Source organism: Heptranchias perlo, chromosome 17 (genome assembly GCF_035084215.1).
Source record: "Heptranchias perlo isolate sHepPer1 chromosome 17, sHepPer1.hap1, whole genome shotgun sequence".
Classification (NCBI taxonomy): Eukaryota; Metazoa; Chordata; class Chondrichthyes; order Hexanchiformes; family Hexanchidae; genus Heptranchias; species Heptranchias perlo.
In genome coordinates, this window is record NC_090341.1 from 22,782,087 (window position 1) to 22,806,228 (window position 24,142).

Genomic DNA, 24,142 nt, shown 5'->3' on the forward strand with positions numbered 1-24,142 from the left:
CTGCTTTTTGTGGACAGGACATACCTGGGCAATTTTCCACATTGTCAGGTAGATGCCAGTGTTGTAGCTGTACTGGAACAGCTTGGCTGGAGGCGCAGCTAGTTCTGGAGCACAAGTCTTCAGCACTAAATAGCACTAATTTGAAACTATAGCTGATTTCTAGGAGACCACTCTTAAATGACTGCACTTTTCATCATCCTTTTTTCAGCATTACTAATGGCTGTATTTTTATTGAAAGTTGTAACCAATTGGCAAGAAATATATTCAGAAATTATAAACACAGAACTATTTATAAATAGTGAGACTAAGACTTCAACAAACAAGGACAGAATAAACTGATAAGGGAGACTGGGAGAGGTACAAAGAACAGCAAAGGGTGACAAAACAGATAATAAGGGCTACAAAAGGGGAATATGAAAAGAAACTTGCAAGGCATATCAAAATCAACAGACATTTTTTACAATTATATTAGGAAAAAGAGGGTGGTCAAGAGCAATGTGAGCCCCTTAAAAACGATAATGATGATATTGTAAATGAAAATAAGGAAATGGTGGACACATTAATTATTTTGCGTCAGTACTTATGCAGAGGAAGAGGATAGCATGCCGAACACCACAAGGAAACTAATTTTAAATCAGGGACAGGGACTCACCGTAATTAATCTAAGCAAATTAACAGTAATGAAGAAAATAACAGCACTTAAGCGTGACTAATTTCCAGGACCAGATGGTTTCCATCCCAGGGTTTTGAAGGAAGTAGGTGAAAACATTGCTGAAGCCCTAACTATAATCTTTCAAAGTTCTCTCAATTCAGGAACTATTCCTTTAGGTTGGAAAATTGCACGTCACTCTGCTATTTAAGAAAGGTGAGAAAGGGAAACCAGGGTATTGTAAACCAGTTAGCCTAATATCTGTTGTCGGGAAATTACTAAAGTCTATAATTAAGGATAGAGTGACTGAACACCTTGAAAATTTTCAGCTGATTAGAGACACCCAGCATGGATTTGTAAAGGGTAGGTTGTACCTGACAAATCCAAATGAATTTTTTGAAGAGGTGAGTAAAGTAGTGCACAGGGGAATGTCTATGGATGTATTAAGGGGATTAGCATCTTTGAAAGTAGATAAATCACCAGGGCCGGATGAAATGTATCCCAGGCTGTTAAAAGAAGCAAGGGAAGAAATAGCGGAGGCTCTGACCATCATTTCCAATCCTCACTGGATAAGGCATGGTGCCGGAGGATTGGAGGACTTCTAACGTTGTACCGTTATTTAAAAAGGGAACGACGAATAGAATGAGTAATTACAGAACAATCAGTCTGACCTCGGCGGTGGGCAAATTATTGGAATCAATCCTGAGGGACACGATAAACTGTCACTTAGAAAGGCACGGAGCAATCAAGGACGGTCAACATGGATTTGTTAGTGTCTGACTAACTTGACTGAATTTTTTTTGAGGAGGTAACAAGGAGGGTCGATGAGGATCATGCATTTGATATAGTCTACATGGATTTTAGCAAGGCTTTTGACAAGGTCCCACATGGCAGACTGGTCAAAAAAGTACAAGCCCATGGGATCCAAGGGAGAGTGGCAAGTTGGATCCAAAATTGGCTCAGTGGCAGGAAGTAAAGGGCAATGGTCGACGGGTGTTTTTGTGACCGTAAGGCTGTTTCCAGTGGGGTTGTACAGGGCTCAGTACTAGGTGCTTTGATTTGGATTTAAACGTAGGGGGGCACGATTAAGAAGTTTGCAGATGATACAAAAATTGGCCGTGTGGTTAATAGTGAGGAGGAAAGCTGTAGACTGCAAGAAGATATCAATGGAATGGTCAGGTGGGCAGAAAAGTGACAAATGGAATTCAATCCGGAGAAGTGTGAGGTAATGTATTTGGGGAGAGCAAACAAGGCAAGGGAGTACACAATAAATGGGAGGATACTGAAAGGTGTGGAGGAAGTGAGGGACTTTGGAGTGCATGTCCACAGATCCCTGAAGGTAGCAGGACAGGTAGATAAGGTGGTTAAGAAAGCATATGGAATACTTTCCTTTATTAGCCAAGGCATAGAATATAAGAGCAGGGAGGTTGTGCTGGGACTGTATTAAACACTGGTTAGGCCACAGCTTGAGTACCATGTACAGTTCTGGTCACTACATTACAGGAAGGATGTAATTGCACTAGAGAGGGTACAGAGGCGATTTGTGAGGATGTTGCTTGGACTGGAGAACTTCAGCTTGAGGAAAGACTGGACAGGCTGGGGTTGTTCTCTTTGGAACAGTGGAGGCTGAGGGGTGATTTAATTGAGGTGTACAAAATTATGTGGGGCCTGGATAAAGTGGATAGGTAGGATCTATTTCCCTTAGCAGAGAGGTCAATAACCAGGGGGCATGAATTTAAAGTGATTGGTAGAAGGATTAGAGGAGAGCTGAGGAAAAACTTTTTCACCCAAGGGTGGTAGGGGTCTGGAACTCACCACCTGAAAGAGTGGTAAAGGCAGAAACCCTCAACTCATTTAAAAAGTACCTGGATGTGCACCTGAAGTGCCGTGACCTACATGGCTATGGACCAAGTCCTGGAAAGTGGGATTAGGCTGGGTGGCTCATTTTCAGCCGGCACGGACACAATGGGCCGTAAATTTTCTATAATTCTATGTTGTTTATATGAACTTCCAAAAGGCAATTGATAAAGTCCCTCATACGAGACTGTTAGCTAAAGTTGAAGCTCATGGAATTGAGGGCAAATTATTGACCTGGTTAGGAAATTGTAGGGATAATGGGCAGATACTCAAATTAGCAGGATGTGACTAGTCGTGCCCCACAGGGATCCACGTTGGGGCCTCAACTACTCGCTATATTTATTAACGACTTAAGATTACGTGATAGAGAGCCACATATCCAAGTTTGCCGATGACACAAAGATAGGCAACATTGCAAGCAGTGTCGATGGAAGCATAAAATTAGAGATATTAACAGATTCAGTGAATGGACAAAATTGTGGCAAATGGATTTCAATGTCGTCAAGTGTGAGGTTATCCACTTTGGACCTAAAGAGGAAAGATCAGAGTACTTTCTAAATGGTGAAAACCTCGAAACAGCGAAGGTCCAAAGAGACTTAGGGGTCCATGTACATAGATGATTAACATGTCATGGTCAGGTACAGAAAATAATCAAAAAGGCTAATGGAATGTTGGTCTTTATATCTGGAGCACGAGAATACAAGGGGGTAGAAGTTATGCTACAGCTATGCAAAGCCCTGGTTACATCATACTTGGAGTACTGTGTTCAGTTCTGGGCACCGCACCATGGAAGGACATACTAGCCTTGGAGGGAGTGCAGCATAGATTTACTGGAATGATACCTGGACTCCAAGGGTTAAATTACACGGAGAGGTTACACAAACTAGGGTTCTTTTCCCTGGGATTTAGAAGATTAAGCAGTGATGTAATCGAAGTTTTCAAGATATTAAGGGGTACTGATAGGATAGATAGAGAGAAACTATTTCTACTCATTGGGGAATCTAGGACTAGGGGACATAGCCAAAAATTAGAGCCAGGGCTTTTAGGAGTGAAGTTAGGAAACACTTGTACACGCAAAGAAGTTTGGAACACTCTTCTGCAATCGGCAGCTAATCCTAGCTCAATGGTTAATTTTAAATCTGAGATTGATAGGTTTTTGTTAACCAAAGGTATTAAGGGATATGGGACCAAGGCGGGTATATGGATTTAGGTCACAGATCAGCCATAGTCTCATTGAATGGCAGAACAGGCTTAAGGGGCTAAATGGCCTACTCCTGTTCCTAAGATCCAAGATTGTAATTAAGTCTTGGAGCTCACATGCAACTCAAAATCAATTTTTGGAATTTAAGATGCCCTCTGTCCTCTTCAATTAGGCCGCAACCTTGTGGCTGTCCATTTTTCTTTTCATATACTTCCCCACTGTTTATCACAGTAGCACGAATTAGCTTTGTAACCATCAGAAAATAATAATAGGCTTGGATATAGTGGCACCAATTTTTTTTTAAAAGTAGCATCATGGGGGAAAGGGAAGCACAGTGAGACAGGATAAAGAACTAAACATGTTTCACGATAGTTGTTGCTTCCTTGCGATCAGTGGCAACATGTTACACAGCAATATTTATTCTAGAAGAGTTAATACACAATTAGATTTGGTCACAGTATAATTATGTGAAAAATACAATAACGAAATGTAGAAATATTGACCATTTATGTTAAAGTGTAATACATTTTTTACAGCCTCTCTCCTTACCCAGTAAACAAAAATGAAGAAATAAAGTTAATGAAAAAAACGTAATGATTTGCTGCTACACAGCCGACACCAATCAGAAGCAATAAGTAGAGCCTAGCATGCAGTCCACTGAAATTAAAAGTGATCATGGAAGCTATATTTCTATGATAAGAAGCATAGTGAAAATCTATGTCAGTTGGGGGGGGGGGGGGGGGCGGGGGGAGGGAGAAAAAAACCCACAAACAGTGCAAGTACTTTACACTGAATGTTCTTCCTGTTCCCTTTCGCCTTTAACACTCATTGCATCAATCATGTTTTTCATTTAGTGATTGACAGTTCTACTGCAAACCAGTTTCCTACCTAAATGGCCAGGCCAGCAGATTAGGTTATAAAAATGTAATTAGATATTTGTCTTTTCAAAACTACATTAGTCTAGTTTACTGCTAAAATATGACAGAAGGTTTGAGGATTTGTATTTTTTTCTTGGACACATAATTTCTACAGAAAATATCAGTATTTTGAAGTCCAGAGGCTATTATATTCATTTCAAAAAGTGGTGAGTTTGCTTCACATAATGTTGCCCCTCATTGAGCCATCTTGTGTACCAGTACATGTATACCAGTCAAAGTTACACATCCAGGATTCTCCCAAGAGATCCTGTATTTTGCAGAATCCAAACAAACAGATAATTCTACACATTTGATTTGCTGCAAAAAATCGATTGAACAGTTCTCATTACTAAAGATATGCTGCAATGATAGAGAGAATATTGATAATAGGAAAGCCACCTCCATTTACATTATGATCAATGCCTCCTGCATATTGCAGTTCTTCCCAAAATGCATCGGAATGGTGATTTTCCCACAGGGTGGATTTTCTGCAGAACCCTGGCCATTTAAGCAGCTTGGTTAAGGAGGGAAAAAGTTTCAAATATAGACCAGAAGTATATACAACATTTTGCATTCATTTCAAAGCCATTTTCTAATTATTATTTATGTTCACGCTAGCTCTTTGAATCATCCCTGACTTAAGTTACACTTGTAACCAAAACCACCAATTTCCTATTTAGGGAATGTTGGCAATTGTGAGCAGGCATTTCAGGAAGGATAAACTGGCTCTCAATGTGGATTAACATGGCATTATAGCCAATCAAAATTAAAACGATGGCCAATTAGGGAAAGCAGCAAATTCTGACTGCATGAGATTGAATTTGAGGAAGAATGGTCATTGCCATATTAACATTCAATTCTATATTTTCTTTTCAATCCATACTGTTCCTCTTTACAATTAATTTTATCTCTAACTGTTCATATATTTTTCAATCATTTGTATTCTCTCTTGTGGCTTACTTTTACTATTCCTAAATCGCTCATTCTCTCTTTTTGACTTCCTTTTCTCTGTATACAGTTTCTTCTGCAAGTTTTTGCTTGCTTTGATGTTTAGTATTTTGTTCAATAGTTCACTTGGTTACTTAGTGGGTGGAGTGGTACAGTATGGCACAATTATGCTTTTATTTTGATGAATTAGGAGAGATTGTAGAGGCACAGAATTTGGGTCAATCATACAGAATGGCCTTCAAACCAGCTGAAAACATTCATACTGGATGAAAAGCACATATAAAAAATGCTTTTAGATAAATGAACCAATAATCAGGTATAGCATCATGTTTGAGCTATATATCGTAAGTACTGGAGGAGAGTCACGGAAGCAGAGAGTGCAGTCATACTGCCCTATTTGCACTACCTGGAAGATGCAGGTGGAGTGACGAGAGGAATTGAAGATTGATGGCCCAGAAGTCCTGTGCATGTGTGCTTCAGCAGCCTATTCAGTACACCCATCTTGAGACCAATGTTATACTTTTGAAGCTTTCCAAAGCAGTTTTTACTTGGTTAGAAACATGAAGATTCTCAGTGAAGATTGTCTCTAGTCTATAGAGGAGGTAGATAGCATAGCCCAAGGTTAACACCTTGGCATCAGATCACAGCCCTATATCTAATATACTGCTGTAGCTTTTCTAGCTGTCTGAATAATATTATTCACACTAACCAGAGAATTATCTCGGAATGACAAAGATTTGGGAAACGGCAATGGCAATGCTAATTTTGGCACCCTACTGATGAATAAATTTGTCAAAATGGACCTAATGAAATGTCAGTCCCATTTGAAGATGCCCTGCCTGTATGCATGTATCTACACTAGTAAAACAATTTCAGATTTTTTTTTGGGAGAAGGAGGGACAATGGGCCGGAATTTCCTGAAAAAATAACAGCACCTGGCCGCCACCATTAACTTTGTGAAAATGGCATTCACCCTTAACCTCCATGAATTTCATGAAGTTGCTGCATTTGTACATTAATTGCCCATTAATTCGCCACAGAAAGTGAAGTCTAGTAATTAATGGTGCAAGTATCCTTTTAACGACGTGATAATTGTTAATGACTGTCAATCAACCTCTCTGGCGCAGAAAATGAACAATTAAAAGTATGGAGTCTCATTCCTTCAATTTGTGAATGGCTTTTAGGAGGTTTTAAAAACGTCAAATTTTTTTTTTCTTATTTTCTTTTGTCTCTCCTCTTTCTCTTAATCCAATCTTTCTTTCCTTCTCATTGTTCCTCTTTCTCTACCTGATTTGACATTGAATTCACCCACTCTAATTCACCCTCCCCAGTCCTTCCTCTATTTATTTCTCAATCCTTAAATCTCATTGGTTAAGGAGATACACTGTTGGTTCCGTCCTTCACTAAGATCCCAGATACCCATTGTCCGTTGTCAGTTCGCACTTCCAGGGCAAAATTCTTTTGAGCTGAAGGGTGCAGGAAAAAGTCTAACTAACCAGGTCATGCTCCAGCAAATTCCAGACCAGTGTCCTGTTTGGAAAGGATCACACATTTAATCTTAACATGAGGACATCTTGGCAGGCCGAGTGAAGACAGGCCTCTCGAGATTGGAGGGACTCTAACATTTAAGTCAGGTTTTGTTGAAACTGAAGCAAATTATACTCTCCAAGACTATTCTTCTTGAGATCCCTAAACAGCTTTTCTTTCTTTTTTTTAAAAAAAGGGGTGGAGGTAGAGAGAGAGAAGAAAAAAAATTTGCAACACTACTTTGATTTCAGAATTTCTGTGGATATAACCAAATGTAAATCTCAAGTGCTAGATAGCAGCAATTATTAAACATTAGCTTTTATTGAACTTGATTATCTTTCTGAAATTTAACATGCATTTGATAATTAAATTCATCCTAGACAGAATTTTTAAGATGATTCTATAATATTTGCATTCCCAAACACAAAGAAAGTCAAAATCAAATAACTACACTTACACATAATAGATGTGACACTGATGAGCAGACTCGGACACACATGTTGGTCAGCTTCAGGCTCTTCCAGTTGTGAGGGGATTTGCTGGCCTGACTGGGGAGCCCCAACAACTTGATGAAAACAATTCTTCTGTTTTTCCAACTCCTCCTTTTCTCTTTGTGCATCAGTCTCATTTACTTGCTGACTTCTTTCCCTTCTCCACTTAATTAAGGCTACTCTGTCCCGTATTGACTTGGCAACAGTCTTGGAATCACATTCTTGAAAGAAGCCAGAGTCAATCTGCAACCAAAACATCAACATTGAATTAAATGTGTACAAAAATGTCCTCCCCCATTTCATGAGTCTGATGGACAGTATTAATAAAAATGTCAAGATTACTGCAAATTTCAAGTTTAGTCAATGGTCTTAATTTTTCAAACTAAAAGAGCTTTGTACTCAAAATTGCAGAAGAAATCAAATTACACATGTTTAGTGCACAAATGTCTGCTGGCAAAGCACAATAAAAAGAAAGATATTTGCACTTTTTTTGGTATTCATCATTTTGAAGCTTCTCTCCATACTAAGTAAAATGCAAAGAATAGAACCAATTGACATTCTCTCTTTTCCTTCAACTCTCATCTTATCCCTTCATTCATCTTACTATAAAACAGAACAGATGTTCAAAAATGGACAGTGGATATAAAACTGAAGTTTGAACTACTTATGATTCCACATTTGATACAGCTAAAATTGAAAAATATGCAACTTGAAGAGCTGCTGCTACCATTAATATCCTTAAAAAATTGAAGCAACCTTCAATTCCCACCTTAAATACTTCTCAAAATTTGAACGGAGTGCTCAGTATATTGAGGATAGTGATTTAGAGGAGTTATTGAGCTTGGCAATGTGAAATGGCAGTGTTAAACATTAGTAAAGGTAAAGTCATGAAGAACTGAATTAACTCTTCAAACTCTGTGCACATCTGGTCTGCTGCCCAGTGAGCAAAGATTGTCCACGACATGCAGGCCTGCACAGTTTCCCATGCTAACAGCAAGATCAACTGTGGCAGACCTCAGTTATCCCCTCCTCCTACAATAAAAATGTGGGCAAAGTACCTGTAGGACATCTGCTGATCAAATCAGATATTCCACAGGCTACATCCGGAACTGCAAAACTAGCACAATTAATGGGCTCCCTTCTTAAGTGTCCACACCATGAGTTTCCTGCCCAACCCATAAGGGCCAAGACCTCAGGAGAACATTGACAATTTAATGGGTGCAAACAATCAAGAACCACTTCCATACTTGTGTATTGCTACCCAACTATACCTAACTGAATATATACCTCTCTGTACTTCTCCAAGTGCAACCTGACTTCAAGTGTATTATGTCTCTTCTGGATTTGTACACTGTAGATTTTTTTTTTAAAACACACACTCTTCTACCACTTCTTGTCACTCAACTGAATATATCAATTTGGGTCGCTTAAGTAACCAAATATAATCAAATTGCAAGAGCAAAATAGACTATAGGTATCTGAGGGTGCGATGGGGGTGTGTGGGGGAACTAGATGGTTGTTTCACAATTGTGCACTGTGGCTTCTGCTACTCTCATTAAATCTAGAGAGCTCCAATTGCTCCATTGCAGAAAAGGTGAAAAAATGCATTCTTTTGGATCCACAGCACAGAGTAAATCTCTGTGGTATGATTTTTAGTAGACACTTGTCATGACACTGTTTACCATTAATTACTTAAAAAAGGAATTTTATTACATCAAAAAGCTAAACTTAAATTTTATTCTGTCTGCCTCGACCTGGAAAAAAACATTCATTGTCAGTGCAGCAGTTATGCCCAAACCTCACTGAAGCCTCTTTAGCTTAAATCCTAAGAAAGTATTTTTCTAATACAATATACCTATGAACTATTTCTATTGCTGCTGGGCCATTTCAGATTTCTTTGATTTAAACAGTAAGATTTGTCCCAGTCTTCAGACAACTTGACATCCTGTATACGGACAATCAAACCAACTAAAATTGATGCATGGTGTTTTCATCTTAATTTGAAAAATAAGGATGAAACAAAGTTTCTGAATGCAACAAAGAGTTCACATGATCTCTTTGTATATGAACTTGTGCTGCTACACAGTTTGAATGCTGGGAAATTTTGTCATCTACATAAAGCCTTCATAATCATTTTAAACAACTATTAATTTTAGGGGAAAACAAACCTGTTCAGTGGCACCTCAAGACTAAACTCACACAATTCTGGCTTCTCATACTCTCGCTACAGAAGGCCAGCATCTCAAAAGCAGGTTGGATGCCATACATTACTGAAGGCTGTTTAATATCAAGAGCTAATACAGTAACTTTGTGCTGATCATTGAGATAAACTTATCCATAGCATGTGACTAAACACACCAAGAGTTAACTAATTTTCTCTGAAAACAAATTGGTGACCAGATAGAGAGTTGTTATAAGAAAAAGGTTAATTAGACTTTTCTAAAGTCTACTAATGTAATACTGCTATTGAATTTTCTTTACATTATAGTAATGTCAGCCTTTTGCCTTTGTTTGCTAAGCTGGGAAGTACAAGTCAATTTTAAAATAGTGACCAGTGAACTGTTAAACTGATGCTAACCCGACAGCAATGGTCTGTTTAAGGGTGATTTAATTACCTATGTAATGAGGGAACCTAATTAAAGACGTGTGATTGCATACTAATTCCTAAGTTTCAGGCAGCTGGTAATGGATGCAAGGACAATGGCTAGTCTGGCAAAAGAAAAACATCTGGATAAACATTATCTTTTTAATTGGAGCTTCTGTAGAATGGGTTATGATATACAGTCAAAGACAGACTTATAATTCAAGGTATCACTTGGTGGAATAGCAATTATATAAAACAAGAATGAAACTATTGATAACAAAGTAAGGGAATTTTACCAATCTCATTTGCCCATCAGAAAAAGAGTTTGTTAAGTAAGGAAACTAGTTTATTATAAGTAATTTTTGTTAAGGGACAATTCAATTACATTCTCCTTATATGGAGATTTATTTTAACTTTGTATAATCATATAATGCAGCAATGTGTGGATCACCTAGAATGGGTGAGAAAAATGTATTAAAAAGTGGCAGTTTGTACAGATATCTTGGATTTGAAAAAGGTCTGACCTGGTCAACCCGTATGCTGAGCTCGGAACTGTAATGCGTTTGAGTCCCCAACCTACCCATGCCCTGGTGCAGTTGGAAGTACTATATGCTCAAAATGAGCGCGCAAACTCTCCCTCGCTACGGAGGGACATCCCTGTTAGCATCTTGGCTAAGCACAGGAATTGTGTGTGTAGACGGTTGGAACATTCAAAAGGGGTAAGAAAATGAAGTGGCAAGAAATTCATGGATCATCTTGGCAGACTACAAAAATAACTTGTTAATTATGGGTAGAGCTTTTTAAACCAAATATCTACATTGGCTCAGTTGGTAATACTCTTGTCTCTGCGTCAGACGGTTAAGGGTTCAAGCCCCATTATGGACTTGAGTACATAATCTAGGCTAACACTTCAGCGCAGTGAAGGGGGTGCTGCATTGTTGGAGGCACCCTGGATGAGAAAATAACTGCCTATTCAAAGAACAGTCGGGACTTCATCTGGTGTCCTATCCACATTCCTCCCTTAACCACCACCAAAAACAGGTCAGTCATGCCAGTTTGGGGGACCTGCTGCATTTTCCTGCAGAACAAGTGATTGCACTTCAAAAGTAATCCAGTCGTTAAAATATTCTTTAGGATGTTCTGTGGATGTGACGAGGCACTATATAAATTCAAGTTTTATTTTCAATTTGTAACTACACTCTAAGCTTTACCTTGTATTAATAAGTTATTTTATGTACAAAAATTCCAGTAATAAGTTCACATTTGGTAAAACTTTAATCATTTGAGTGGGCACGTTAGAGTCAATGGCCCAGAAATTGTACAGGCAGCAAACCAACAGTGTTCACCACTCCATAGATTTATACTAACCCACTAACCTACAGTGGTCTTCACTGGGTGCACTTCCTCTAATAGGAAGCAGAGAAGAGCCCAACGTTAGCTCCAGTGAAGCTAGAGCCCATAGGAGAAGCGAAAAGATCACACTCTCCCCACGACCAATCAGATTGCAGCATTTTTGACACGCTGCAGTTTCTGCAAGCTGGAATGTAAAATCCAGGAATTGAAAGGTACACTAAAATAATTTGTAAAAACAGTTATGGACAGCGAAAGAGAGAGTAAAAATAATCGAATTAAATAAAAAAGAGACAGAAGGGAAAAGTTAAAAACTATTAAAAGGAGTAATGAGACTCCACATTTTTAAAAGTTGTTTTGCAGTCATAAGACTTACCACGCTGTTAAAACTTAGTTTAGACTTCGTATTTTTAAGCATGCCTTTTTGTGGCACTATTAGTTACTTTCCAGATGGGCAGAAGAGCAAGTTGGCGCTGGTCCATTGATTCCACCCAGCGATATCCTCTTAATGCGAAACTATCATGTCGCCAGCAAACCAGGAGGAGCAAGTTCCAGATTTCCGCATTTGACTGTGCAAGTGAACCCCGGAACTTGCTGCTCGATCGCCACTAACAACGGTGAACGCTGTTGAGCTCACCATTCTTTAAGCAATTTCCGGCCCAATAATTTTTCAACCATTGTTTTAAAAATGGCTACAAATCTCAAAACCATGTTATTTTTAAACTGAAAATATTCCCTCTTATTTTTCCTACTTTGGAAAGTCATCAAATAGAGTTTACCAAGTCCTTAAATACAGGTTGTACAATTGACAAGTACAGTCTAAGTAAGCTTTATTCATTGGGATATAATTCATGTGATCAACCTCCTTTGCTTAAACACCTCAAATTAACTGTCTTATTCTCTACTGTATACGATTTCAAGAAGAGGACTTCTTAAATTTGCACCTCCATATTACACTCTATTCCTTAAATATCCAAATAATCCTTCCTAAATGTAATTTCATAATCTAATAAGAACATTTAGATCATCACTGAGTAGAATATGAATCTTACCATTTCTTGTGCAACATCTTCAGGATTTTCTTTATTCAAATCAAAACTGAACTCAATAGCACCATTGTCTTTGGGCTTGCCCTTCAGCTTCTTAGGATCTTCAACCCAGAGTCTCATTGCTATTGAATTTTTTTTGCCATCATCTTCTTCAGCAAGTTCAACCCTTACCCCAGTGTCCTCCGCAAAGAATGCATGATTTAATAGATCCTTTATAGCATATCTGGAAATCAATTCAATATTCAATTATTCAGCTTTTGTTTAATCTCTTTGCGGCTGTACTTTAGATTTTAGATGTATTAAATGATGATAGAATACCTTAAAATTCTTATCAAAGTTAATTTTTTTTTTAAAATCTGACTTTACAGAAGCTATAAAACCAGTTAAAAATGTTATACAAGTAAAACAAGAGTTTATTGGGAAAAGTATGTTTAATGTAAATTACTGTGGATGAACTACTTGACTAAATTCAGCACAAATAGTACTCCAAAATTTGTTTAATCAGAGCAGTCATACAAATGATTAATACTGTACATAAATGTTGCATTACACTTTTCCATATTGAATAAAATATATTGTTCTTTAATAATAAACATTAAAGGCAAAATAATACACTTTATAAACTAAGTCAAGGACTCACTGATAACTGGCTAAAGAACATTTACTGCAAAGGCCTTGTTAATAATGTATAGTAATCAGTTATCAGGTCTGACAAACAATGCATTCCTGTTCATGATTTTGTTACAAACCTTTCTTCTTTATTTTGGCAGATGCATTCTCCAATGATCTCTTTTATTTCTGGATCTGTGACCTTGCCAAAACTTGCTGGTTTTACACCCTGCAAATTTAGAACAAAGTTGCACAAACTTAGTGATTTTTACTGTTCAAGCTTCGAGAAATATTAGTCAAAGCATTCAAGATCAATTACCAAAATCAACTTCAATTTCAAACTGTAGAAGTATAGTTTCTGAAGTCCGGATTCCCCATAATTGTTTGTATCCTCAAATTGCACTGAACTCAATCTATTTTGGTATTACTACAGTGCAATTAGCAATTAGGTAAAATTATTTAGTTTCAAAGGGAATACCTCATCACAATAACTCTTTCCATTATTAGATGTGTGTAGACTGGATGGAACTTCAAATTAATGTTTTGTAGGCTAAAAGTTGACCAAAAAAGTTTTTTAAAAAACTAAATGTGGAAAAGCAAATCATAAAAAGTACAGCCAATCCACAAATTACGACAGAAAGAGCATATGCTATATCTCTTACATACATACTATATTGGTGTACCAGAAAACATGACAGCTGCAAAATGTGCTTATTGGTTAGCTATCAATTTTCCAGCAGAAACACAAAGAAACTATACATAAAACATCACATTAAATATATTAAATGAAAATGTACTTCATCCATTACAGTAAAACTTTAATCCTCCCATCGCTAACATTTGAATTAAGCACGTGTGACGTCAGTGATACCATATGATATTTTCTAATTTCCAGACAGAGGATGTATTTCAAGCCATCTGGATTATTTTCTGGAGAAAAGTAAATTAGGTCCCCTAATTCCATCTCACAAACCCAACAACACACCCCTACAGAGGGAGGAATGGACTCTTGCCAGTGAGTACACCATTAATCTCCTGGTGTATAGGAAAAATGACCCAATCCACAAATTCCCCCAGAGAAGATCAGATAACGTTCATCTGGCTGAGTTGCTCTCACCAGTGTCTCCCTGAGATCTGAAACTTGTTAAATTGCAGTCAACATGTCCTGAAGTAAATTTTAAAAAAAATTTCATTGCCTTTCGAGCATATTCACAGTTTATACTTTGGGAACTCACATATCACACTGCTCAAGTCCAATAATTGCACTGGCATTCTATTTAGTACGTGTGCATGTTATAGGAATTTACATTCAAGTCCTTTGGCATGGATATGAATTTTAATTTGCTTTTATTTATAGTTTTGTTACTTTCCCTCTCAAACTAACAGTCTCCTCCATCAACAAAGAACCTATTTTCAAGACAGAGGCCACCAAAGTTAAGCTCAAGGTTCCACCGGGAAACATACTTCAATGTCAGAAAGCATCACCAACCAACCACTCAGTCCTCTGGACTCTGGACAAAAAAGACTGAAAGCTCTGCCACCAGTAATTGAGCAAAAGGAAGGGGGAAATGTAGAGGAATTCAGAGTTGAAGGACTGTGAAAAGTGCTGAAGGAGATGTATGGCTCGAGCAGGTTGCTAAGGTAGGGAAGTGTGAAGCGACAGAGGAATTTAAAGATGAGGTCAAGGATTTTAAATTGGATACATTAAAAGGACAGGAAATCAATGTAAGTAAGCAAGGATAAGGGTGATGGGTGAGCGGGACAAGATATGGATAACTGAGTCTAGGACAAATTAAAGTTTATGGAAGGTGGACAAATCTGTAGATGACAAAAGAGTGGATAAGAGTTTCAACAGCAGGGTGCGGAGGCCTTACGTAGGGGCAGAGGCAGGCAATAGTGCAAAGAATACAATGCAGGATAAGCAGCTGAGCTCGGGGACAAACACAATGCCAAGGTTGAACGTGGTTTTGTGCAGCCTAGACGAGTGGCCAGGAGGAAGGCATCTGTAGCTAGGGAGTGGTGGGCACGGAAAACAATGGAGTGGTCTTACCAATGTTCTGCTGAAGGAAGTTGTGATTCACGCAAAACTTGATATCAGATAGACAGTCCAACAGCATGGAAACATAGGAAAGCTCAACATGGTTAGGCCAAATCAGGCACTTGATGACCAGGATAGTTGCACGTCAGAAGTCCTCTTACATGTGCAGAGCGCTGTCCAGTGATGAATGTGCTCGGTACAGAAATCATTGAAACTCAGATCTGCTGCCTGCATATAGCTCTCTGGAAATACCAACTGGAGACTGATAATCTGTAGTATGACAATATACTCAAGAGTTTCTAGTCAGAAGGCCAACACTTTAGTGGTGGAACTGCCAGACCACCAAGAAATTTAATGTGTATGGGAACATTACTAGGGAGAGGAGAAATTGCCATGTGAAGTACTATTTCTACAATCTACTTAGCACATCAAAAGGTAGGAGATATTCAACTTAGAACTGCCTTGCCAAAGCCTCAGAGGCTTGACATTTCCACTGAGTCAAACAACTGCTCAAAGTGGCATAACAGCAGTTTTATTAACAAGCAGCTTCACAGAATCAGTAGTGATCAATATTTATTTGGTCCTTATGTTGAATGAGCATTTTTTTTAAATTGTAAATTCAGAATTGCCCGAGTATGGGCATGCACTTATCCAGCACAAGGTTTTTAAAACCAAGGATTGTTCCAAGGCAGTGGCAGAAGACCAGAAACAAAAAGAAGGATAATAATGCAAAGTTGCACCATCAATAAGCAGGCTTAAAAAAAAATGGAATTTCAAGATCCAATAACCTCCTTTCCTCTAATCACCCTTCGCCTGAAGGTTACACTTGATCTTGATTCCTCGTGTGCAACACCTCAGGAAATCAGCTATTTTGATTTAAAATAATGGCTTACCACCAGAAGGATAAGATGATTGTGATGGGGGTGTAACTATTTTCCTATGATGGCACGAGTTGATAAAAGGAAGCCAAAGAGGAGTTGAGTATTTACTGAATGTCAAAATGGGAGGACTTCAAGCTTATAGGAACATAGGAACAGGAGTTGGCCATTCAGCCCCTCGTGCCTGCTCCGCCATTTGACAAGATCATGGCTGATCTGTGATCTAACTCCACATACCTGCCTTTGGCCCATATCCCTTAATACCTTTGGTTGCCAAAAAGCTATCTATTTCAGATTTAAATTTAGCAATTGAGCTAGTATCAATTGCCGTTTGCGGAAGAGTTGCAAACTTCTACCACCCTTTGTGTGTAGAAATGTTTTCTAATCTCACTCCTGAAAGGTCTGGCTCTAGTTTTTAGACTGTGCCCCCTACTCCTAAAATCCCCAACCAGCGGAAATAGTTTCTCTCTATCCACCCTATCTGTTCCTCTTAATATCTTATAAACTTCGATCAGATCACCCCTTAACCTTATAAACTCCAGAGAATACAACCCCAATTTGTGTAATCTCTCCTCGTAACTTAACCCTTGAAGTCCGGGTATCATTCTAGTAAACCTACGCTGCACTCCCTCCAAGGCCAATATGTCCTTCCGAAGGTGCGGTGCCCAGAACTGCTCACAGTACTCCAGGTGCGGTCTAACCAGGGTTTTGTATAGCTGCAACATAACTTCTGCCCCCTTGTATTCTAGATATAGAGGCCAGCATTCCATTAGCCTTATTGGTTATTTTCTGCACCTGTTCATGACACTTCAATGATCCATGTACCTGAACCCCTAAGTCCCTTTGGACATCCACTGTTTTTAAACTTTTTACCATTTAGAAAGTACCCTGTTCAATCCTTTTTTGATCCAAAGTGGATGACCTCACATTTGTCAACAATGAATTCCATTCGCCACAGTTTTGCCCATTCACCTAATCGATCAATATCCCTTTGTAATTTTATGTTTTCATCTCCACTGCTTACAATGCCACCAATCTTTGTGTCATCGGCAAACTTAGATAGGAGACTGTCCATGCCTTCATCTAAGTCATTAATAAATAGTGTGAATAATTGAGGCCCCAAGACAGATCCCTGCGGGACTCCACTAGTCACATCCTGCCAATGTGAGTACCTTCCCATTATCCCCACTCTCTGTCGCCTTTCGTTCAGCCAATTTCCTAACCAAGTCCGTACTTTTCCCTCGATTCCATGGGGTTCTATCTTAGCTAACGGTCTCTTATGTGGGACCTTTTCAAATGCCTTCTGGAAGTCCATATAAATAACACCCATTGACATTCCCCTGTCCACTACTTTAGTCACCTCTTCAAAATATTCAATCAGGTTTGTCAGGCACGACCGACCTTTCACAAATCCATGCTGGCTCTCTCTGATTAACTGAAAATTCTCGAGGTGTTCAGTCGCCCTATCCTTAATTATAGACTCCAGCATTTTCCCCACAACAGATGTTCGGCTAACTGGTCTATAATTCCCCGGTTTCCCTCTCTCTCCTTTCTTAAAAAGCTGAGTGACATGTACAATTTTCCCATCTAGAGGGACAGTTCCAGCTACCCCTGGGTCTTCCCCTGTCTTGCTGCTCTCAACTTTACTCCCTTCTGACTCCCCTGCTCAGGTTCCCATCCCCCTGCCACTATGGTTTAAACCTTCCCCAACAGCACTAGCAAACACCCCCGCGAGGACATTGGTTCCGGTCCTGCTCGGGTGTAACCCATCCTGCTTGGACAGGTCCCACCTTCCCCAGAACCGGTCCCAATGTCCCAGGAATCTAAATCCCTCCCTCCTACACCATCCCTGCAGCCACGCATTCATCTGGTCTTTTCTCCTGTTCCTATACTCACTAGCAGTCTATAGCAATACGCACTGAACTCAATATACTTTGGTATGTTAATGAAATTTCAATTTAATTTTGATACCGAACCTTAGCCCCATTTGCAAATCCAGAGTAATGTATTCTTTCCAAACGCTAGAAAAAAGATCCGATTAAGTTAACCTAGTTATATCTTGCAAAGCTTAAAATGAGGAACAGAATACTCACGTTGAAAACAACTGATCAAAACATGCAATATATTATTACAAAGATGGATTTTTCCCAGAGAACAATACCTACTTAAATTCCACAACACAGGATTATATTGGTGCACAAATGACTAAAAATACTGTTCCAAGAAAAAAGGATTGAAATCTCACTGAGCAACATAAACGTTGTTTTAAAAATCAGGACTTGTGTCCAACTCCAATCACCATTTTATTGTTTACATTGATTACTCCAATTTATTGACCAGATTACAGACGTGCTTTCTGCCAAAAATACCCCACAAATATTATCTTCAATTCTGAGACAAGAAACCTGCTTGAAAAATGAAGCAAGTTGCAGCTGTATCCTTGAACTGATAAACTTAGATGCATGTACAACCACGTAACAGTGAATTTAACTTTAACTACACTGAACAGAAAACAGAATGCATGTAGTGCAGGAATAATGATGCACAGCTCTCAGACTCAGATGTAGGCCAGATACTTCCAAACATAAACTGAATGGGAAGGGAGACAAAGAGAAAAAAGACAAGCAGGGAAGTAATCAGGCAGCTCTTGTGCACCTTGTTGCAGTGGTTTCAAAATAGCATGGGGGGTTGAAATTAAGAAGATCGGGACATGAAGCAAGTATTTATGAATGAAAAACCTAGTTCTTTCTTCACTGTTTGCCATTGCCTATTGTTCTGAAACATTGAAGAGTGCAGACAATGTAGGTATAAATTATAAATGGTACATTTATAATTTATGTATAAACACTTTTTAATATACAATTGAAAACTTATGACAGATGCCATTATAAAATAGTCTCAGCCTGCCAGGACATATAATAAGACTCTTTGTGCAAGACTGAAAAGATAATTCAATTGAAAGTGGCTGGGTTGTCATCCCACAAGTGGATAGATCTTAATTGTGTCCAGGCTGGTATTTGATACAAAATTAAGTTATTGGCTTCATGCCATCAAATCAGCAAAAAATACTTCCACTTTCACTACTTCCCCCACACAAGCATTAATCTGTCAAATAGTTTTCATATCATTCATAAGTAGTGTATTGCATATATTCAACTGGCTGACATGAAGATATTTATCTCCAATAAAAATGCAAATCTTAAAGTATTTTATAAATGTGAAACAACACCCATCTTCTAACAGTGTCACCCTGAGCTCTATTCATGTATTTGACAATGGCCTTTTGGGGAGGCACTGTTGCCTTTCTGTCCTCTTACAGCCATGTCGGGCACAAGGAAAGCAGAAAATAAGAAAATATAGAAATATTTTAAATAATTTTTACTCTTAAAATAAAAATGCAACATTTTCTATTTATATTCCACTTTGATGACCTTCAGGCAGTATTCTTTGGTCCCACTGAACAGTGAAACAAAGTAGTTCCTAAGATAATGAGTTTTTCACTTGACTGAATTACCTTCCTCAAAAAAAGCCAGATAAAGTTCACAGTACAAATTACCTGGAAAGTAACTGCTGTCAAAGGAAAATATCAAATTTATGTGGCTGAGGTTAAAGAAAAACTGAATAACTTAAGAAGTAGTTACTAAAATACAGATATTTCTGTTCGAACAAAAGTATACCCTTTCTTTTAATCCTGGTGAAAACCAGATCAGTGTATTGCCAGTTAAACATTGTTTAAACATGGCAGCTCACTTGGTCATTCAATCGTACTCATATTTCAAATCTAATGGGAGAATATAATTATTGCAGAATAAATTACTATTTATTCTAACTTTTGTGAATCTAAATAATAGTTCTGTTAATGTAAGGAACAAAGCTATCTGTGTTTTAAACTAAATTTTGAAAAACTTGCATGGGGGTTAGGACATTGTCCTTGAACATGTAAAAAAAAAGTCCAAATGCAGTAGAGACTGATGGGATGAACCCCTCAGGCTACATTTTCTGCCCATTGACCACGAACAGGTTGTAAACCTAGCCCTTTATCTCCCTGCTAGTTGTTAAAGATCCTATTTGCAATGAGTAGGCATGGCCCACAGCCAAAAATGTCAGAATATTCAGCACAAGTTATCAACTTTACTCAAGACAATAAGGGAGGCTGGTGCAGGAAATAGTGCCATCTGGATCAAGCCACACTATTGGGTGAGTAGAGGCGGCTTTGCTCTGCACCTAGCCACATTATACTTGACCTGAGGCTCAAAATAGAAGAGCTCCCTCGTCAATTTAATTCAAGAAAAACAACAGAAGTAAACAAATTCTTGAACCTTTGTTTTTGCTGCTGGAGATATCTCCAGCTGCAATGCAGGTTTCCTGACAGCCAACATGTGCAGAAATATTGCAGGTAATAATTCCCAAGGGGTGCAGTTTACTCATCTCTATAAAATCCTGTAGCATACTACAGTATGTTTCAAATACATACTCAAGCATTTGGGCTCAGATCCAAGCTATCTGTTGTCATAAATCAAAACCTGCACAAGTGGCTATAGATTTAATCATCAGACTCTGCATCATTAGGATCTGCACCCTGTCCAGTCCCAAAACACTGCTGCAGTGTATTGCACAAACAGACAAAACTTCACTAGGAAGGACAAAGGTTAAAAGACAAAAGGGATAAAAATGCGACATCAGGAATATAATTCAACTAAATGTATTTACATTTATGTACTTCCTGAGCCACCCAATATTAGGTCAGAAAGAAAATAAATGGGAACAGATAGTAGGTTTCTTTGTTGTTCGTTTAACCGCTGCACATAAAATCGTACACCAAATTGGTACAGAAACTGGCAATGGGACTTCAAAGACCTATATATTCAATACAGCTTAGAGAATTGCAGTGCCAAAATATTAAGTGTCATGAGTTGTAGCATCAAGGCAGTATTGCTTTAAATTGAGGTAGTTGCCCTACAAAAAACTCAAAGAAGAATACTTTGTACATTGACCCAAAAGATAGCCATTGCACAAGTCAAGTGGGCAGATTTTTTGGTTGGATAGGAGTCGTACAAAGTTCAGAGTCTTTTTACCTAACAAAGGGCCATTTTTGGAGATCTACAAGAAAATCAAAGATCTTCAACTATACACATCTGTGCAATTTGATATCCTGGACCACTGTTCTAGTAGCAATGTCAGGGATATCCACAGAACAACAACTGCAGCACCAAAGCTACCTAGGTATTGTTATCCAAGTTATCTTACCTTGATTTTCAAAGGATGCAAGTGGTAGTCATAACAATCTTCATGCAAACATTTTCTTTCACAGGAATCTAACTGTTTTACTTTTTAAAGAGATTGGGAACTTTGCCTAGAATAGTAGATTTCCCATATCTTGTCTGACCATGAAAAATAATGGGAACTCTGCTAATGGTTGGCATCACTATTGATACTTAGTATACTTTATCTAAGCAAAAAGCTACCAGAACTGCCTGACAAATTCTCACAATTTTTGTGGTTGCTGACATGGGAGGAAGGAGTTGAAATCCAGGGAATGTCTGGCTGGCAAACACACCAACCAACGCAAAGAATTATTTGATGAAGTCTTTCTATGGACAAAAGACAACACAAGAGTATTCTTCAAATTTTGTTATTTTTTTCTCAACAAAAAAATCTGTTGAAACCTCACACTTTCTTTTCGAAGAATGTCTATGGGGGGTGTTGAGCAAATGGACCATCTTCCTCCTATTTCATATCAATTGAGGGGAAACACAGTGATTCCATAGCAATTGCCTAAAGCTGCACCAAAGCCATCTCAGCAGTCAAAGACAATTCTACAGTCACTCTGTGACACAAGTGACACTGGGCCAGTTGTTGAGAATTGATGATAGGCATACTTGTGACTAACAGTGGAGGATGGATGTGCCACAGGAAGAGCCCAATGCTTTCTCTTCCGCCATATAAGGCAGGACAGAACATTGCTTAGTCAGTGCATCTTTCCTTAAAACTTCCTGAAGGTATTCCCTTCCAACACACATTTCCTTTTCAAGTATGCTTCTGGTCAGACGCAGAACAGGTCCCAGTGTCTGGAGGAAATGGAACTTAGGTAACCTTGCAGCCAGAATAGTATTCCAAATTAAAAAACATCACAGCTAGTCCATTTACAGAGTTTGCAGAATATCCCACATTTCTGACATTCATTACATCACAAGACAGCACAAACAGGTGTTATGGATCAGTTAGCAGGAAAGATCCACGATATTCAATGTAAATTTTAAAATTTAGGAATCGCATCAACCAGAGGTCACTGGTAAGGTTCGTTAAACGCTTCAAGAATAAATAAACCTTAGGATTTCAACACTAACTGAGTTTATTCACAATAAAAAGAGAAATCAGAAGGATAGAAAAAAGGTTAAAATGTAGAACATTCTTTGAAAGCTGGTTGTTGGAAATGGGAGGGGAGGAAGAGAGAGAGATAAAGTAAACTAGAGACATTATTGCCAAGTCACTGCACGAGACATTTGCACCTACAGCTATCAATTTACAGTACAATTCTCGGTAGAATGAACTTAATGTAGCTGTAACAGCCTAGAGGAAACAATGTAAGCCCCACGCAACGTAGTCATTTTCCAAAACAAAGTAAAAGTAAACACACTTGCCTGTGTGCTTCACATACTGGTATGAAACAGTGTTAGCACTATAAATACAGATACACAAGAGCCATAATTTCCCTTCAATCTATGTTGCTGGTCTCCAGGAAATAGGTTGTCGCTTTGCTGAACATCTCTGCTCAGTCCGTAAGCGTGACCCTGAGCTTCCGGTTGCTCGTCACTTCAATTCTCCATCCCACTCTGACCTCTGTTCTTGGCCTCCTACACTGTTCCAGTACATGGCCGGTAGGATGGTCTGCACCCCTGGGGATCTACCTGCCTTTCTTCCTTTCCACCATCTACGAGGCACAAGTCAGGAGTGTGATGGAATACTCTCCACTTGCCTGGATGAGTGCAGCTCCAACAACACTCAAGAAGCTCGACACCATCCAGGACAAAGCAGCCCGCTTGATTGGCACCCCATCCACCACCCTAAACATTCACTCCCTTCACCACCAGCGCACTGTGGCTGCAGTGTGTACCATCCACAGGATGCACTGCAGCAACTCGCCAAGGCTTCTTCGACAGCACCTCCCAAACACACGACCTCTACCACCTAGAAGGACAAGAGCAGCAGGCACATGGGAACAACACCACCTGCACGTCCCCCTGCAAGTCACACACCATCCCGACTTGGAAATATATCGCCGTTCCTTCATCGTCGCTGGGTCAAAATCCTGGAACTCCCTTCCCAACAGCACTGTAGGAGAACCTTCACCACACGGACTGCAGCGGTTCAAGGCGGCGGCTCACCACCACCTTCTCATGGGCAATTAGGGATGGGCAATAAATGCTGGCCTTGCCAGCGACGCCCACATCCCATGAACGAATAAAAAAAAATGAAGCTCAACGCAAGCTCAAGGAACAGCACCTCATCTTCCTACTAGGCACTTTACAGCCTTCTGGCTGTAACATTGAGTTTAGCAACTTTAGACCTTAACCACCACTCCCATTTTCTCTCAAACAGCAGGTGCTGGTAATGGAGAATGGTTACACCAGAGCCACCGGAAGTGGAGGTGGTGTGGGCTGGTGCTTGGGGTGGGGATTCCCCATCAGTACATGGCCGGTAGGATGGTCTGCACCCCTGGGGGTCTACCTGCCTTTCTTCCGCCACATTCCTGGGCCATGGGAGCCTTCACTTTGTCAGATTTTCCATGCTTCCCTCCTCCTCTGGTATTCTACTGTAACCATTTTGACATCCTCTGGACCCATCTTTGGTTTCTATACTTGTCTCCTTATCACGTCAATTTGCCTTGCACCATTATAACTTTTTTCATTTAAGCACTCCTGCTCTCCCTTTTGTTTTTTTCCTGCTCCCCCCCACCCCACCATTTCTGGCTCTACACTTGCATAAAAGCTGTTCATCTCTAACATCGTCCAGTTCTGATGAAAGGTCATCGACCTGAAATGTT

General features: G+C 39.2%; 1 protein-coding gene across 4 annotated transcripts in view; it reads right to left on the minus strand.

Annotated features, from left to right (window-relative positions):
- The window catches only part of LOC137334164 (serine/threonine-protein kinase WNK2-like), a 160,826-nt gene that overhangs the window by 79,582 nt on the left and 57,102 nt on the right, over positions 1-24,142 (minus strand). For all 4 annotated transcript variants that reach the window (XM_067998723.1, XM_067998722.1, XM_067998719.1 and 1 more), the window contains exons 5-7: positions 13,323-13,411; positions 12,577-12,796; positions 7,557-7,833 (exon numbers count right to left, since the gene is read on the minus strand). In XM_067998723.1, the coding sequence (XP_067854824.1) occupies positions 7,557-7,833; positions 12,577-12,796; positions 13,323-13,411 (586 nt within the window). The remainder of the gene's footprint in view (positions 1-7,556; positions 7,834-12,576; positions 12,797-13,322; positions 13,412-24,142) is intronic.